Source organism: Notothenia rossii (genome assembly GCF_949606895.1).
Source record: "Notothenia rossii genome assembly, chromosome: 8".
Classification (NCBI taxonomy): Eukaryota; Metazoa; Chordata; class Actinopteri; order Perciformes; family Nototheniidae; genus Notothenia; species Notothenia rossii.
This window is the reverse complement of record NC_136906.1, coordinates 71,464,231-71,479,558: the sequence shown is the minus strand read 5'-3', so window position 1 is coordinate 71,479,558 and position 15,328 is coordinate 71,464,231. Positions and strand designations below refer to the sequence as shown.

The 15,328-nt window shown below is 41.1% G+C and overlaps 2 protein-coding genes across 4 annotated transcripts; one reads left to right on the top strand and one right to left on the bottom strand.

Annotated features, from left to right (window-relative positions):
• The first annotated feature begins 121 nt into the window (after nt 1–121).
• churc1 (churchill domain containing 1) lies at nt 122–2,185 on the top strand. The gene is made up of 4 exons (XM_079645601.1): nt 122–301; nt 1,010–1,145; nt 1,631–1,701; nt 1,858–2,185. Exons 1-4 carry the CDS (start codon nt 263–265, stop codon nt 1,948–1,950), a joined length of 339 nt encoding a protein of 112 aa, XP_079501727.1. The 5' UTR covers nt 122–262; the 3' UTR covers nt 1,951–2,185.
• A 3,901-nt stretch (nt 2,186–6,086) lies between these two features.
• Nucleotides 6,087–15,267, bottom strand: ttbk2b (tau tubulin kinase 2b). 3 transcript variants are annotated; one of them, XM_079647063.1, is made up of 15 exons: nt 15,030–15,266; nt 14,441–14,563; nt 14,215–14,362; nt 13,587–13,660; nt 13,363–13,503; nt 13,160–13,264; nt 12,281–12,346; nt 12,103–12,195; nt 11,886–12,011; nt 11,637–11,794; nt 10,393–10,582; nt 9,710–9,924; nt 9,115–9,604; nt 7,924–8,624; nt 6,087–7,431 (listed from the first exon to the last, which is right to left on the bottom strand). In XM_079647063.1, the coding sequence occupies exons 2-15, from the start codon at nt 14,507–14,509 to the stop codon at nt 7,083–7,085; spliced, it is 2,925 nt and encodes a 974-aa protein (XP_079503189.1). In that variant the 5' UTR covers nt 14,510–14,563; nt 15,030–15,266; the 3' UTR covers nt 6,087–7,082. The 3 variants fall into 3 exon arrangements, with proteins under 3 accessions (XP_079503189.1, XP_079503190.1, XP_079503191.1); XM_079647064.1 differs by having other exon boundaries at nt 6,087–7,428; nt 15,030–15,265; XM_079647065.1 differs by having other exon boundaries at nt 7,286–7,493; nt 15,030–15,267.
• Nucleotides 15,268–15,328: the final 61 nt, after the last annotated feature.

Sequence of the window (15,328 nt, the reverse complement as noted above, 5' to 3'; positions counted from 1 at the left end):
TTTCTGATATCTTTGAAAAAATTGTGAAGGAAAAAAAGACGACACCGGAAGTGTCACGACACTCAGTTTGCTTAGATCTACAAAACATCTGCTAAGAGGAATTAAGCGCTTTAGCCATAGACTTTAGCTGCAAGCGTTTATCTACAGATCTGTGAGCTTCAGGGACCAGATTTCAATGCGGAAGAGGATATGTTGACCCAAAAAGAGGAATAAGAAAAGCTGTTTGTTAGAAGATTACAGTGTTTTAAGATTTTCCTTCAAAATGTGCAACGGCTGCGTGCAAAAGGAATACCCGGACAGGGTGAGTTACTAAGGCAACATACTGGTTAATGTTCAGTTATCTGAATGACGTTACTGTAGTTAGCTTCCTATGCGTATCATGTAAAGATAGGTAAACAACCCGCTGCGAAAGAGCAGAGGTGGGAAGTTACAATTTTGAGATAGGCCTACTTGTACTTTACCTGAGTATTCCCATGTTATGCTGCTTTGTACTTCTACTCCACTAAAATTCTGAGGTAAATCGTGTACCTTTAGTCCACTACATTTATTTCGTACCTTTTAGTTACTTTTCAGATTTGGAATAATGATGTAAAATATGAACAACACTTAAATAATACTTAAGTTACACCTGGAGTAACATTCAAAAGCTACCAAGCAGTAATTTATGTAATTTAAAATGAGTTCTACCTTTACCAGCTTTGATAAACACATCAATAATTATAATCAAAACATACAATATACTGTATATTATTCTGAAAAGGGCCAATGTGTATAATGAGTACTTTTACTTTTGGTACTTTAAGTATATTTTTATGGTAATGCTTGTGTACTTTTACTTTACTTTTGAATGCATAACTTTTACTTGTAAGAGACAATTCCTACACTATAGTACTTCTTCTTTTACTTAAGTAGAAGATCTCCCACTTCTGCAAAAGATGATGACATGTCAAAATCAGGTTGTCATTGAGAAAGCTCAAATGTGATGGTTTTCCCTTGACTTTCTGCTCAGGGTAACACCTGTCTGGAGAATGGCTCCTACCTGATGAACTACCGGTACTGCGCCAGCTGCCATCAGAGGGACTTTGTGCTGATCAGCAATAAAACCACAGAGGATGAGGATGGAGAAGAGATCATCGCATATGACCGTCAGTCACTCTTTTTTTTTGCTCCTGAAACTTTGACTGTGTTTTTATTGTTGTAAGGAAATAATAATCGAGTTTGTGTCCACACACTTCCGGGGTTGTTGTTTTTTCTAATTTTGGGCGAGGCCCCTATCAGTAAAATCTGAGGAAAATGTTCATGTTGCAGCATGCAGAGGTATTTTCTCTACTATCGTGTTAACAGTTTTGAGAATATGTTTTTCTATCCCTCTAACTGAGAGCTGTAGAACATTACTAAATATGTGCTGATTCCTAAATTACAGAATATTTTAGATTTCAGATTTGTATTATAACATCAAGTTTTAAGCTTTAATACATTTTTGGTCAAATTTGGAATAAGATATAATTACCAGAACCCATCATAACTCACAAAAAAGCTAGGGGCTTGTATTAATAATTCCAACTTTACTTAAAAACGTCTTCCACAGCAGGTCTGTAATCAATCCAATAAGGTCAATTTCTCTTTACAGATGTTTGCAAAAACTGTGATCATATCGTCGCCAAGCACGAATATACTTTCTCCGTTATTGATGAATACCAGGTCAGATTCTACTCTGTTTTATTGAACATAACTATGTATATTTGTATGTAACGCAAATGCTTCTTTAACTACCACACTCATTTAACAGTATTCATGGTTAGTTGTTCTTGCCGTCGTTTAGTCTTTAGTAGATTAAGTCTGTTTTGTGTTGTCCAGGAGTACACGATGCTCTGCATGCTGTGTGGAAAGGCAGAGGACACCATCAGTGTGTTGCCAGACGACCCCAGGCAGTCTGCTCCTCTCTTCTGAGTGTCACCACCAAAACTGTTCCTGGCTGCAGGCTTCGGGGATCCAACCCTTTTTTATTAAATCCATGCAACTTTTCTTCAATGAGTTCACCATATTTTAAGTCTTTGGCTGTTTATAAACGATTGTATGCTGATAACAGTTGAGCAAGACATAAGGCTTTTTCATATTCCTTGCAACAAATATTCTGTAAGTGAATTGACAGTGTTCTGTAAATAAACAGTTTTTACTACGTTTTTTATTATGGCCTGCGTTTCCTGTTCAACACAGAATATTTGATGTTCATAAGTAAGAACGACATCTTTCAATGCAGCTGAATAAAAGTACAACTTTTTTGAATATCCAAAAGGTGTAAAAAATAAATAAAATTCAGTGGCTACATGGTTTGTTAAAAAATAAAAAGCATAAGGATTAATCTGTTAATATCTTTCAGTTATTTATTTAGCCAGACAGCTCTCCCCCAAAATAAGTATTGCTTACAGGCATTCAGCAGCTTGAAGCGTTTTCATTATGTTAAGCTCTGGGCTCAGCTGTGCAGTTCCAATTTGGGAAGGACATTTTATTTGTGAAGTTGCTTGGGACTGATTCATTTGTAAAGTAACAGAGAAGCAATGAAGCATTTATATTTCCATGACAAACTAAGAAACTCATAGGCGTCATTCGCTCTGGGGACGCTTACTTTACGGACCCTAAAATGACCCAAAAACATGCTTGCGGAAATGTTGTTTGGCCTTTTTGCCTGCATTTAAATGTTGTCTATTTGTTTTATTTTCTTGTGTGATTTTGGTGACTGTGTGACTATGGTGGACAAAGTTATAGAGGGGGGGGGGGGGGGGGCAAATCTGGAAGCACTAACACCTGCTCTGCCAGATTTGGAAGCCCCTCTTTAGTTTTTCATCTGATGAGCCCAGAGTAAAATGCTTTTTTGTGCAAAAATCTCAAACATGTTAGAAATCCCATCCCTTACAGTCCTGTTTCTGAGTTTTAGGTAGTAGGAAAACCTTTAATAGTAACACCATTTTTGAAGCTAATAAACATTTATATCTGGCTCTTGAGGGCTCTGAAGTCAAGTGTACTTCTTGCACCAAATCCATAAATCAAAGTTTATTTATTCATCCCAATATCACAAATTGTACTTTAGTCTCAGGGGTTTTAAGGTTTATACAGAAGATGAATATGCCGGAAATTCCCGGTTCGGTAAGCTTTTAAAATATGTATTGAAGAGAGAAGAGTCACTGTGTACTACTTGACACAAAGCTTCCAAATAAAAGTGGGACTGGTCCGAGCAATTGAAAGTACATTGTTATAAAGGTAGAATAGAAGGCTACCAAGCAAAACAACATTGTGTGAAACAAGCAAAGAAAATAATAAATATGTTTGTTATTGAAAATAAATGTAGAAATACATTAAACATATAATGTGTGTTCTGTTTTATTCTCTATATTTATTTATAAAAAATGTCTTGTGTTTATCTATTCCTGCATTTATTTCCACATTTATTTATTCCTGTATTTATTAATTATTTCTTGTGTATAGTTATTACTCTATTCATTTCCACATTTATTTATTCCCATATTTATTCAGTTGTTCCTGTGTTTATTTATTACTGGTTTTTTTCAAATTTATTTATTCTTCAAATTTATTTTTTACTCATCTCATGATCTGTCCTCTATATCTGAATAAAGCCACACATTCAATCAAAATCACATCATAGCAAGATGTAGGCCTATCATAAAAAAAAAAAAACATACAGTATTGGTGGTCCAGAGGTCTCTGCATTGGTTTTTCATGGAGAATCTGGAGAAAGTTTTTTCTAACAAAGTGACGCCAATGAAGAAGCTACAGAACAGCTACTTAGTGGACCTTTTTGTGAGATGGTTTCTAATTAAGTTGCTTACTATAGTATCATATTTTAGTTTACTGTGCTAACACAGTGGAGATAAATAACTGACCAGCACTTGCCATATGTGGGGGAAACTTCTGAAGCAATTGGAGTCAGGACTCAAAGGAGACACGATGGAGAGCTGGAGCTTTGATGACAAACACTGACGGTTTATCTGCAGCTTCGGCCGGAGAATTCACAAGGTTTGACCACACAGTTGAGATGCCACAATCAATTCTGAAGATCCCTCCTGTAGCTCGAGGTTTTAACTAGTTCAGAGTGTAATAATCAACATTCTTCAATAGACTAAACAGCCGAGGACACTGAATCACAGTCGTTGTCGCTTATGGCTCGGGTCATCTACACCCCGAGAACGAAGGATGTGTTCCAGGTGTCCCACAACAATAACTATCTCTGACAGAGAGTTGCCCCGTCATAAACTGGTCATATCAACAATATGCTAGGGCGGCCCCTCCTTAAGGGAGATAACGGCTGCTCAAGGTTGGTCAGCTGCGTCAGAGGGCGAAGGAGGAAATGCAGGGCAAATGATTCCCCAACACCATACTGCACACCTAATATCTAAAAGCATCCATTTCCTCTTGTACATAAACCTGTAGTCGAGGTTTGGGTATAAAAAGGTGGAGGTTGTGTGACAGGAAAGCCCAAACAATGATCAATCTTGCCGTTATTTAAATGATTTTTAGAGCTCAACACATTCTGTAACTTCTTGTCATTTACTGCTGTTACATTGTACACAGTGATGGACCACAACAGATGGGGGAGTGTTCATTTTACAGTTGTCATCTGGGACCCCCCCAATCGGTCACCAGCTTGTCAGCAGGCTCTCTTACTGTATGTGCTTACAGGGACGTCTGTCAAAGAAAACAGCTGCTTCCACAGAATTTGAAATGGGATTTTTCTCAACTGACATAATGCAGTCGGAGTTTGTGTGACTTTAGTTTAACTCAGTGGTTCTCAAACTTTTTCTGTCAGGCCCCTCCTTTGGAGGAAAAAAAAAGTCGGGCCCCCCCAACACAAATAGTCAGGCTCAGTGGCGGCGCCAGAGATTTATTTTTGGGATGCTGTGGGTAGCTTGACGTTTCATAGAGGGTGCTCAAACATTTAGGGTTTCCCTTTAATGTACCGGTCACTACAGTGGAATTTTCTACTGCAGCACTCCCCACGCATATACACAATGTACCCGCGACTGTTACAATGAAAGCTCGATAATAAGCTCACGGCATATAGGTGTAAGCAGTGGTAAAGTGCTATTTTTATAGGTGGTGTGTGGACCTCACATAGGGGGTCCGGGGGCAAGCTCCCCCGGGAAGATTTTTAAATATTGAAGTTAAAAGCATCAATCTGGTGCACTTTGAGAGCAAAATGAAGAGATCTATGGATACATCTCAAAACACCAATATGAAACAGAACTGTAAACAGATTTTCTTTTTCTTTATGGATATTTTACAAATCACTCCCCTTTTAAACTTTATTCATTTTTTAATGTCATATAGTATTTCATACCTGTTTTTAATTTATTCTCTTATTTTTGTATAACTATAATGATCATATAAACGTGTGCCTCGGAAATAATTGTTTACATTAAGGGTGACCAAAACGTTTGAGACCCACTGAGATAACACTGAGAGTCCTTTAGCTCACTGAGTCTCTCAGTCTGACAGGAGAGGACTCTCCTCCACTTTGTTGTTGAAAAAACTCCTTATATCCGTTAGCGTAGCTCGCTAGCACCAGAAGCTCACAGCAACGATCCCCGGTACCGGTGCGCTCTCTATCTCTCTCTCGCTCGCGCAAGCACACAAAATGGCTCGTTCCACACACACACAGAGCCGAGCTTTAATGAAACACAGAGACCCAGACGTAATAGTACTGTATCATATTATTTTCGAATCAATAATCTTTCAAAATATGATTTTTTTTTTAAATAACCATTTTTCCTCCTGGTCTCTCGCGCCCCCCCCCTGTCATGCCTCTGGGCCCCACACTTTGAGAACCACTGGTTTAACTTGAGAATAAAAACATAATTACAGCATTTTTATTCAAAGTTTAACTGACTGTTTTTATCCCATTTATCTGCTCAGTGACAGTTCTGCTGAGCGTGGGACGACTTCTCGTTTCCATTCCCATTAGAGCCAATATAGAGAACATATATTTCATAAATAGACACCTGCACACCTAAAAAAAACAAAAAAACGTAGTTTCATAACACCAAGAGTGAATGAGAAATTGTGAGAGAATGTAAATGCACTAACCGTTTAATCAACAATGAAAAACTACAGCAAGTGTAGCCACGAATTCAACGTTTGTTTAGAATTGGCATTTATTTAATTGACTATATTTAAAATTGTGCTAAAAAATAAAATGCAACAACAAGAAGACATGATGAACAGATTCCATTTTTATCAGTTTTCTTCCTTTACCATCTATTTTGTGGAAGAAATAAAAGTGCACATCTTTGCTGGTTCATATTATGATGTTCTTTGAGATCATAAGCAGTTCAATAAAAATACACGCCTAAGCAGATTGTACAAATGAATAAAATAAAAAAAGATCCATTGCAATGATAGTCATGCTCTTTCACAATACTTAAGTATGAGTGCACTTACATGTACATTCTAATATGCGGATGCCTTCTGCATGACAAATATTTTCTAGCAAAGTAAAAGCATACTACTACACTCTGATATGTCAAATGAGCAATTCATTTTCACATATAATAATTAATCCAGCTGTTTTACAGGAGTGAGGTCAAAGCTGCATGCCCTGGTTCTGTACATGTCTGCCGATGTTGGTATACTGCACGTGGTGTTATTTATTATTAGTGTTCTTAACGTGAGTTCATGTTTTCTATTAGTGTTTACTATCTTCCTCATGGTACATATCTACAATAAGCATCATTTTTTACATCCCTCAAGTATTTAACATTATCTTTTTGGTCTCATATTAGGCCTATATGGAGAGTTAAGAGGAGTGAAATGAGAGGTAAGAGTTGGCAATCTTAAGGTTTCTCAACCTTTCTGTTTCAACTGCAGGTATCAAGCCACATCGTCAAGTATTTCGAGAGACACGTCCAACAAATGAATAAATAAATAAATACATTTTATACATTTGACATTACATACAGTACATTCCCTTGAGTAAATACTGTATTTACACATGCTATCAGCGACTGGATGTGAAACAGCCTCTCGCTACAGTTGCACCATCCGATCAGTCACTTATGTTCCAAATACAGTCATCGACTCACTTTCCCAGAGCCTTTACCCTCGTGGAGGAGACCCCTTCCCCTGGAGCTGTGGCCCCACGGAGCCTGGAGCCCGGGCCTGTCGTGTGGGTGAGAGTGGCGAGGAGGAGGGGAACCAGAGAAGCTGGAGGGAGAGTAGCTGCGTCCCTGCAGCACCCCGCCCTCCCGGAGCTCCCGGGAGGGGGAGGAGCTTAGGGAGCGCTGCAGGGAGGAGGAGGAGCTGCGAGGGCGAGGGGGGGGGCTGAAGAGCACCCCGCCGCGGTCCTGCATCAGCTGAGTCAGACTGGCCAGGAAGTCTGCGTCGCTGGTGCTGCTGGCACGCACTCTTAACCGGCGCCTTCTTGAGAAAAGACATCATGATTATGATTCTGCATTATGAATCGTCGTGCTCTTGAAATCATTCTGTGAAGTGAAATTCAAGTTATAAACCTTACAATGTGATCAAGCCAACAGTTTTTGATATTTAACCATATATATATTTCCCCTTTTTTAGGTGCATGCTTTATACTTTCGTATTCTTGAGGTTTCTTCACTAGCACATGCTTTAATGTTCAGGTTTATATTATTTTTCTGTCTGAATATATCTGTATAAAACATCCTGTTGTTGTGCAACAGCCTGGATTCCTGTTTCCTTTTTCTGATTTAAAAACACTTTAAAGAAGTGTCTCAATTTCTGTATGCCTGGATTTTTTTTGCAAAACTGAGGAGTATGGAAAAATGTGTTTCTTACGGTGCACTTAGAGCAGTTAAAAAGTTGAGTGTGGAACGCTGGATACCTATTACCTATACAAGTACATGGTGTATAAGGTGGATCATTTTGACAGCGTTATACCTGTTGTCCACGCCCGGGCGGATGGGTGGTTTCCCCGGCGGTGGTCGAGGCAGAAACCTGCTAGTGAGTTGCTCCGGTATGAAGGTGGCGCTCACAGGTCGGGGGATCTTACTCTTACTCCCCGATGAGGAGGACAGGGAGAGAGGGTCTTCTCCGACACAGTCAGACCTGGAGCCTCGCTCTGAGAAGAGCCGGTCTCTCGGCAAAACGCAAGGCAGGTTGTCACAGGACAGAGACGGAGAGGGGGAGTGGGTGGGGGAGCCGGGGACCGGGCTGCTCCAGCGGTGACGCCTCTCCATGTTCAGGTCCCTGCTCGGAGAGTCCAGGGGGTTGCTGGGGTCTCGGACTGGGATACGACTTAATCTAGGGGACGAGGGACAGTCTCTTATCCGGAGCAGGGCTGGGGGGGGAGAGGAGGAGACGGTGACGGTGCTCTCCATAGCGCCCCCTGCTGTGTCGGCTTGAGGCTGCTGATTGGGCTCCGAGGAGCGGTCAGGCAGCCCAGAGTCACTCTCAGGGTCTCTGTCGTTAGTCAGGTGGGCAGCGTGACCTTTGGCTGAGCTTGGCACTGGAGCTAACTCCAACTTCTCTCCGTCGTTTAACATCTCCTCTGGGAGTGTTTCAGATTTTTCAGATGGCGCCTCTAGTGGTATTGCAGCGCTCCTCTCACGCACAGGGGACGGGAGTGCACAGCTAGAAGACTGAGAAGAGTTTAATGAGCGTTAGAGGGCTTGACCCTTTTTCTGATATGTAACACAATGAAATTGAAAACCATCCTATTATTTATCTAAAGAGCACGTCTAAATGTACAAATAACATTCATAAGTTGTGGTTTATCCAAGTCTTAGACATGCTAATAACCATAAAGCTTGGAGTTTGAACACATCATAGAGCTATGGCAATCATTAGTCGAGTTCATTCATGAATAAATGCTTTGTTAGTAGAGCTAAAGCCTTTAATTGGCGTATCACCTAATCAAAAATTGAAAAATAGGAAAATGTCATGCTTTTTTTCCATAAAACGTAACTGAATATATTTGGGTATTGGACTGACAAAACAAGACATTAACTAGGAAACTGTGATGGACATTTTTATAATTGTCTGACATTTTAGGACACATATTAGATTCATTTGGCTGACTAATTGCTGATTAAAAAAAAGGTTAGTTGCTACTCTATTGGTCACCCCTACCTGGTCCATCTGGGTTCGTCCCATCATGACTGAGGGCAGTTGTCCCAGCATCCCCGGCAGTCTCCTGTGGCTCAGTAACCATGTGCCGGGCATGGACATCTGTGACAGGACAGGACTGCTGGGCACCGCTGCTGACTGACCCTCCTGCGGCTCGGAGGTCTCATTCTCAGCCTCAGCGGGCGCGTCCGTCCCGGGCTTGTCCTCACGCTTGTCCTCACGCTTGTCCTCACGCTTGGCCTCGCTTGTAGGCTTGGTGGCTCCAGAACCGCCGCCTTGCTCTAGCTCCAGCATCACCCACTCCTGAGAGTCTCCCTCCTGGGGCACGGGGCTGAGGTTCACGGCCACGAATCCGCAGCTGGCTGCCCCTTCCTCTTGCTCAGGGGTGGCTGCGCCCGAGTACTCCTCGAGGCAGAAAGGCTGCTTCCCCTCCACGCTCTCAGGAATGGTCATCTTCCCGACTTGAGAAAGGACAGGACGTTGTTTGCCCAGGCTGAAACAAAAATATTGTGCATGTTATGTACATTTCTCCAAAAAAAAAATGTTGAAAGCTGTAATATATTGTCATTCGATTATATATATTATATTATATACTAACTAGGCCTCAAGAAAGCGTTCGATGGTGGGCTTGGGTTCGGGTGCGAGCCTCTTTTCAAAAGCCAAGCTCTGACTGTGTCTCATCCTCCGGAGAAGAGGTGCAGCCCGCTCCAGGAACATGGTCTCTGATCGCACCCGTCTAGGAGAACTCTGCATGGAGCCGGTGTTGGGGCTTTGGTTCCCCTGGTTCTGACTGTGTTCATCCTCACTCACCACCTGAGCAGCGTGAACGACAAGGCAGCTCAAAATGTTAATATTTATTGAATTCGAATCCGTCACGTTCTTGTTTTACTTCCTTCATTAGTAAAGGCACAGCAGATATAATCTCTTTGTAAAGAAAGGCTTAAAGGGAACCAATGGTGTCATTATATAAAAGGCACATTTATTATGCAATTGCTATATTCTTCATCAACTGAAGGAAATAAGTTTTCATTTGCCATTTTAAATATGAAAGCAGGGTGTCAGCAGTGGGTTTGCGGTAGATGTTGTAACAGAGGTTAAACATGATAATTTCTCTAGGCAAAATCAATGTAGTCTTGGGGTTGTTTGTCTTATAGACATCCACTGCAGTGCAGATAAACTACACATTAAAATGCATGTGTAAAAAAAGCAGTTACATAAAAATCCTATTTCAGTAGATAAGAACATTCTGCTTAGCGATTACAGTAACTACATTGCCCTGACCTTCCTGATGGTCGGCTGGACATGTTTAAGGTTGCGGTTGCGGTCCATCTCTTCCCATACATCTGCACCAGGGGTGGTGGGTGTGGGGATGGGGGGGCAGTTGTCTGCGTCGCTGAGGCGCTCCCCTTGCAGGACATCCTCAGTGTTCTCCCTCTGCAGCTCGGCTGGCAGCATGGAAGCGTTGGCCATGCTGTGGAGGAGAGGGAAGGTCACCCTGCAGCTCATTTTCACAGCGCAATTCAGAGCAGCTATTTTCTCAGGGATCACTGACTGTGCAGAATTTGAGTCCAAAAAAAAACTGCAGCTATACAGGGCTAGACATTAAGGGAGTCTTAAATATCTGGTTCTTCCATATTAGGGAATATATCAGGGCTAGTAGATTTTCATTAACACTGGTCCCACCATTGTAACCACCGGCCCAAGAGCATTCGTCGACTCTAATAATTAAGAAAACTAACACATTGGGTGCAATAGTAATTTATGCACAAACTACATTACTACTTGTACTACAACATTTGAATCATCAGTTCTTCCTAATTTTCCTCAATTGTTCATATTTGGTTTATTAAAATTATTATATTGTGGTCATTGTTAAAGAAAAAAAGGAGGGTATATTGAAGCCCGCTCCATCGATCAAGCTGGCTGAAACGTTCTCTCCCTCTTCTTCTCATACTCCCTGTCACTCTCCTTTAACTCCTCCGGTGACTTTCTTTTATTTGAAGATTGTTTTTTGCCCAGCGCTTGGCCGGTTACCGCTGGTATTCAAAACATTTTGGCGAATGGTTAGGTGGCGTGAAAGTCTGTAGTGAAGGCTCCTACGCACGGGAGCCTGTTCGCGCTGCGCTCCGCAGCAAACAGCTGTTTGCTTTTCATCCAACAACGATGACTGCCTCACGAAACGCTATGTTGTACCGTTAATAAACGAAACAATTTAACAAAATTGCTTATCAAAATACCAATAATACAGGACAATGTGATTTTATTTCTTACTGTTTTTTTTTTTTAAGCAATTTTTTTGAATGGCCCGAGCGGGCAAGTGGAAAGTACGTTATGCTGGCCCGGGGTGTTTAAATAGTGCATCCGGGCCATTTATAATGTCTAGCCCTGCATAGTTTTGAACACATTTTCCACAGAGAAGGGAGATATTTTGAATAACATAAGTGAAAGTACAAACACAAGACAGCAACTTATACAATAAATGGATGTATGTCAGTAGTAATAGAGCTTTCTTTGGCTGTAAATACCCTAAGTACGCCGGTGTGAGGCGAGTGAGCTGCTGAGCCGTGGTTGTTGCGGCAGTGATGCTCAGCATACCCTCCGAGTCACATTTCTCCCAGTCATAAGGGTCATTCTCCAGCACACTGTGACTCTTCATAGCGTTTTCAAACACTGACATCAGGTGCTGTCGCAGAGAAAACCACAGGCGTCAGCATTTCACAGCTGTAGAGGAATAGACAGTGTGCGCAAAATAAACCAAACAAGACATGGCCAACCTGATAGTCTGGCTTAGTGAAGTAGTCCAAGGTCAAGATGTGATCCAGGAAAGCACAAAACTCTGAGGGAAGGTGCTTCAGCATGAGTCGGTGGTCATACGTATCTTTTAGGTTTCCTACTTGTTCCTGAGAGCAGAGAGGCGGTAAATACAATATGAATTAAACACATGCTGATAATTAATAAACCATACAGACAAGAATGCATTGAGGCGCCTACTTTGTCTTTGATTTTCCTCCAGGGAAGCTGACCAACAGTGAACTCAACCAGCATGTAGAAGAGGGACCACAGGTCGTCATGTCGACCCATTTCCTACAAATTACGATACGCAAATTAAAGTAAGGTCAAGGGTAAAACTAAATATGAATAATAGAATATAATGTTTGTCTGTGCTTACCTTATTCTTATGAGCATTGATTGAAGCATATCGCACAGTTCCTCTGAAGCCTGCCACCGGACGGGGCTATGGGAGAGAATAAAGAAATAATTTAATAAAGATATGGTCGAATAGATTAGTTAGCATTATGATGTATTTATAAAAGATGTGTTAAAGGGAACTGGCTTCATTGTTTGAATCTGAAATACATTGCCAATCCAAGACCCTTTTGGGATGGTCACAAACTGATGTCTCATGGGGTCATTAAGGTGAAGCAGTGGAAGTTGGTGTGACGTTAGGGCTGCTCGATTATGGCAAAAATCATAATCTCGATTATTTGGGTCAATAATTGATATCACGATTATTAAAAACGATTATCCATTTACTTTGAAAACATCAATTTATTGGAGAAAACAAATGTGAAAAGTATGTTTTTAACAGTTGATTACCCTGAACTTTAAGTATAATTCAACTGAAAAACCAATAAAAAAAAATAAAAAATTGAAAAAAGAAGAGTAATAATAATAATAAAAATCATTTTATTTCGATTATGTTGTTTTTGTAATCGTTGCAAGCCATAATCGTAATTGCGATTAAATTACGATTAATTGAGCAGCCCTATGTGACGTTACATGAAATTAATTCTAATTTATTGTGAAATGTGTATATTTATGTGCCTTTAAATAAGTGTTGAGGTCTCCCTAGTGCTGTAAATAAAGTAATATAATATCGTATCAGAGTTTCATTTTATTGTAATAACACTTTTCTGTGTTAACATGCTACACCAAACTTCTAGGACTATACTTTAAACAGCTTCTCCAACATGAAATAACTTGTGGGATCTTTGAAAAAAATAAATAAATACATTGCAGGAAATTGACGCAGTATAGTATAACTTACTGGACGGACTTCTTGGCTGGAGTTGGTAAATTGGCGGGCCAAGCCGAAATCAAGCATATAGCAGCATCTGCAGGTACTGGCTAGCCTTCCCATTGCAAAGTTGGACTACAATTTTAACAACACAAAAAAATAACAAGCAAGTTAAACAATAAACTGACTTTCATTTAAATGTACAAACCGTACAGTGTCTTAGGTGAACTTACGGGTTTGATGTCTCGGTGCAGGAAGCCTACAGAGTGGATGCTTTCAATGGCCTCTAAAATCTGTTTGCCAAGTCGCAAAGTTGTGGAGACGGAAAAGGTGCCGCGGCTCATGGTTCTTCGCAAATCTGCAAGATTCCTCCCCTTAAGAAAATAAATCAGTTTTCAGTCACAGAGTGATGGTCAGCAAAAAAAACTTGACTAACAATGACTGGTTAAAATCCTACCTGGAGTTCCATCACCACGTAGTTGAACCGATCATTTCGGCCACAGCCCACAAAGCGGCACACGTGGTCTTTGCCTGTCAAATAAATATATGCTGTATAAATACAAATGTTGATTTCCTGATTCAGTGAAATCAGTGCTGATAAATGTCAGAATAAGTAAGTTATTCAATCATTGAATTCAAAAAAGTTCCTCAGTTGGATTCCGACAAAACAGGGCTACTTTGTTTTGTTGATACAAAAACAAAGACCACCACCACCTCTTTTATCGTCAATATGTTTTATTAAAAAGGTGCACAATTTGTGTATCTGCTCTGTGTTTCGGATCAACTCCAAAATGTAATGGATCATTCTTGGCTCATGCTACAGCCTTCCAATACGTTTAATGAAAGAGTGCTAGTAGCTTTTCCCTTATCCTGCTGACGGACAAATAATCAGACCGAATCAAAACTTTGCCAAGGGTAATAAAACATTAAACTTCATGGAAAACGCAGAGAGGTCATACAAGCTAAATGCAATGTATGAGTTTGGTTATTGCTAGGCCCTTATAGTATTCTTATTAAATTGACAAGAAGCACGATAATGTGGGGAGATAGCACTCCATCACTGACAAATGGACAGCATCACTCACCCTGAAGTTTCTTCAGCACAGCCACCTCCATCTTCAGCACCTGCTTGGGTTGTTGAGCAGACTCCACCTTTAAGGCAACAGTGGCCTGGCTCAACTGATCCAGAACCTCGTAGATCTCCCCAAAGCCGCCTCCACCTATCTTCCTTGTCTGCAAAGAAGATCATATTTATTGTCAACCCAGTGTCATCTGTATTTTTTTTCAACCTGATTTTGTGATTTCTCTTACCACTTTCCATCTGTCTCTGACCACGTCTGCCACTGACAGGATGTCAGTGTGCTCTCCAGTCCCACTCATCCTGAGAGCTCTCAGCTACAGCCTGCACCTGGCATCAGTGACGCAAGCCCCTCACTGAAAACACATTTTAGAATGCATGTCCATTTTATCTTCGAAAATCTCTGCACACTGAATGCCTCTGTGCATGCAAACATCTAAGGAGGAAGCATTACTTGTTAAATGTTTGAGTGGCCGACAGAAACATGTGGGGCAATACCATTTAAACTGCTGCAAAGGTTAGCTAACGTTACACCTCACGTCTCAAAGGCTCATTCAGGAAAAAGCTCAACAAAGCTGAATTGTCATACAAAGATAGCAACTGGGATAATTTGACTCTGTGCCAAACACACAACCACGACTAGAGCAGCAGCAATCTCCTCTCATAAATGGCCATAAAGCAGTCGTTTGAGAGGATTAGTCGTTAGGAAGCTAATCTAGCTAACTGAAGGCTTTCAATGCGGCGCGTCCGGTGGTCCAGTAAACAAGCTAACTAGCTTAGCGTGTTTACTAAAGATACCCTCTTGTCCTGACCCCTTCTTACCTCGCTTCGTTGCACCATTGGATTCCCAGTTAAAATCCAAACAGTCCCCATGTTCCGTGCCTGTTGCTAGTCAGCCATGTCATTCCCAGTGGTTGTTTATTTTGGAAATTAGATAATAATAGTGATGGACCATAGCTGACGTTAGCCACAGTTAGCCAGCTAGCCTGCTAATGGATGTGCAGTGATGCCCCGTGCTCTGCCTCACAGCGCTCTGACGTCACAGCGCTAGTCTCTCCTGATTGAGCCGCAAACTCCTGCTGCTGCATCCTCTGAGGAGCAAACTCTGCAACACTTTTCAC

What these genes read in the sequence shown, in the direction of transcription:
- churc1 (XM_079645601.1), top strand. Translation starts at nt 263, where the DNA reads ATGTGCAACGGCTGCGTGCAAAAGGAATACCCGGACAGG. An exon ending in AAAAGGAATACCCGGACAGG is followed by an intron (nt 302 to 1,009) that starts GTGAGTTACTAA and finishes CTTTCTGCTCAG; the next exon opens with GGTAACACCTGTCTGGAGAA. An exon ending in AGAGATCATCGCATATGACC is followed by an intron (nt 1,146 to 1,630) that starts GTCAGTCACTCT and finishes TTCTCTTTACAG; the next exon opens with ATGTTTGCAAAAACTGTGAT.
- ttbk2b (XM_079647063.1), bottom strand. Translation starts at nt 14,509, where the DNA reads ATGAGTGGGACTGGAGAGCACACTGACATCCTGTCAGTGGCAGACGTG. An exon ending in CTCACACCGGCGTACTTAGG is followed by an intron (nt 10,583 to 11,636) that starts GTATTTACAGCC and finishes TCTCCTCCACAG; the next exon opens with CATGGCCAACGCTTCCATGC. An exon ending in GACGAACCCAGATGGACCAG is followed by an intron (nt 8,625 to 9,114) that starts GTAGGGGTGACC and finishes AACTCTTCTCAG; the next exon opens with TCTTCTAGCTGTGCACTCCC.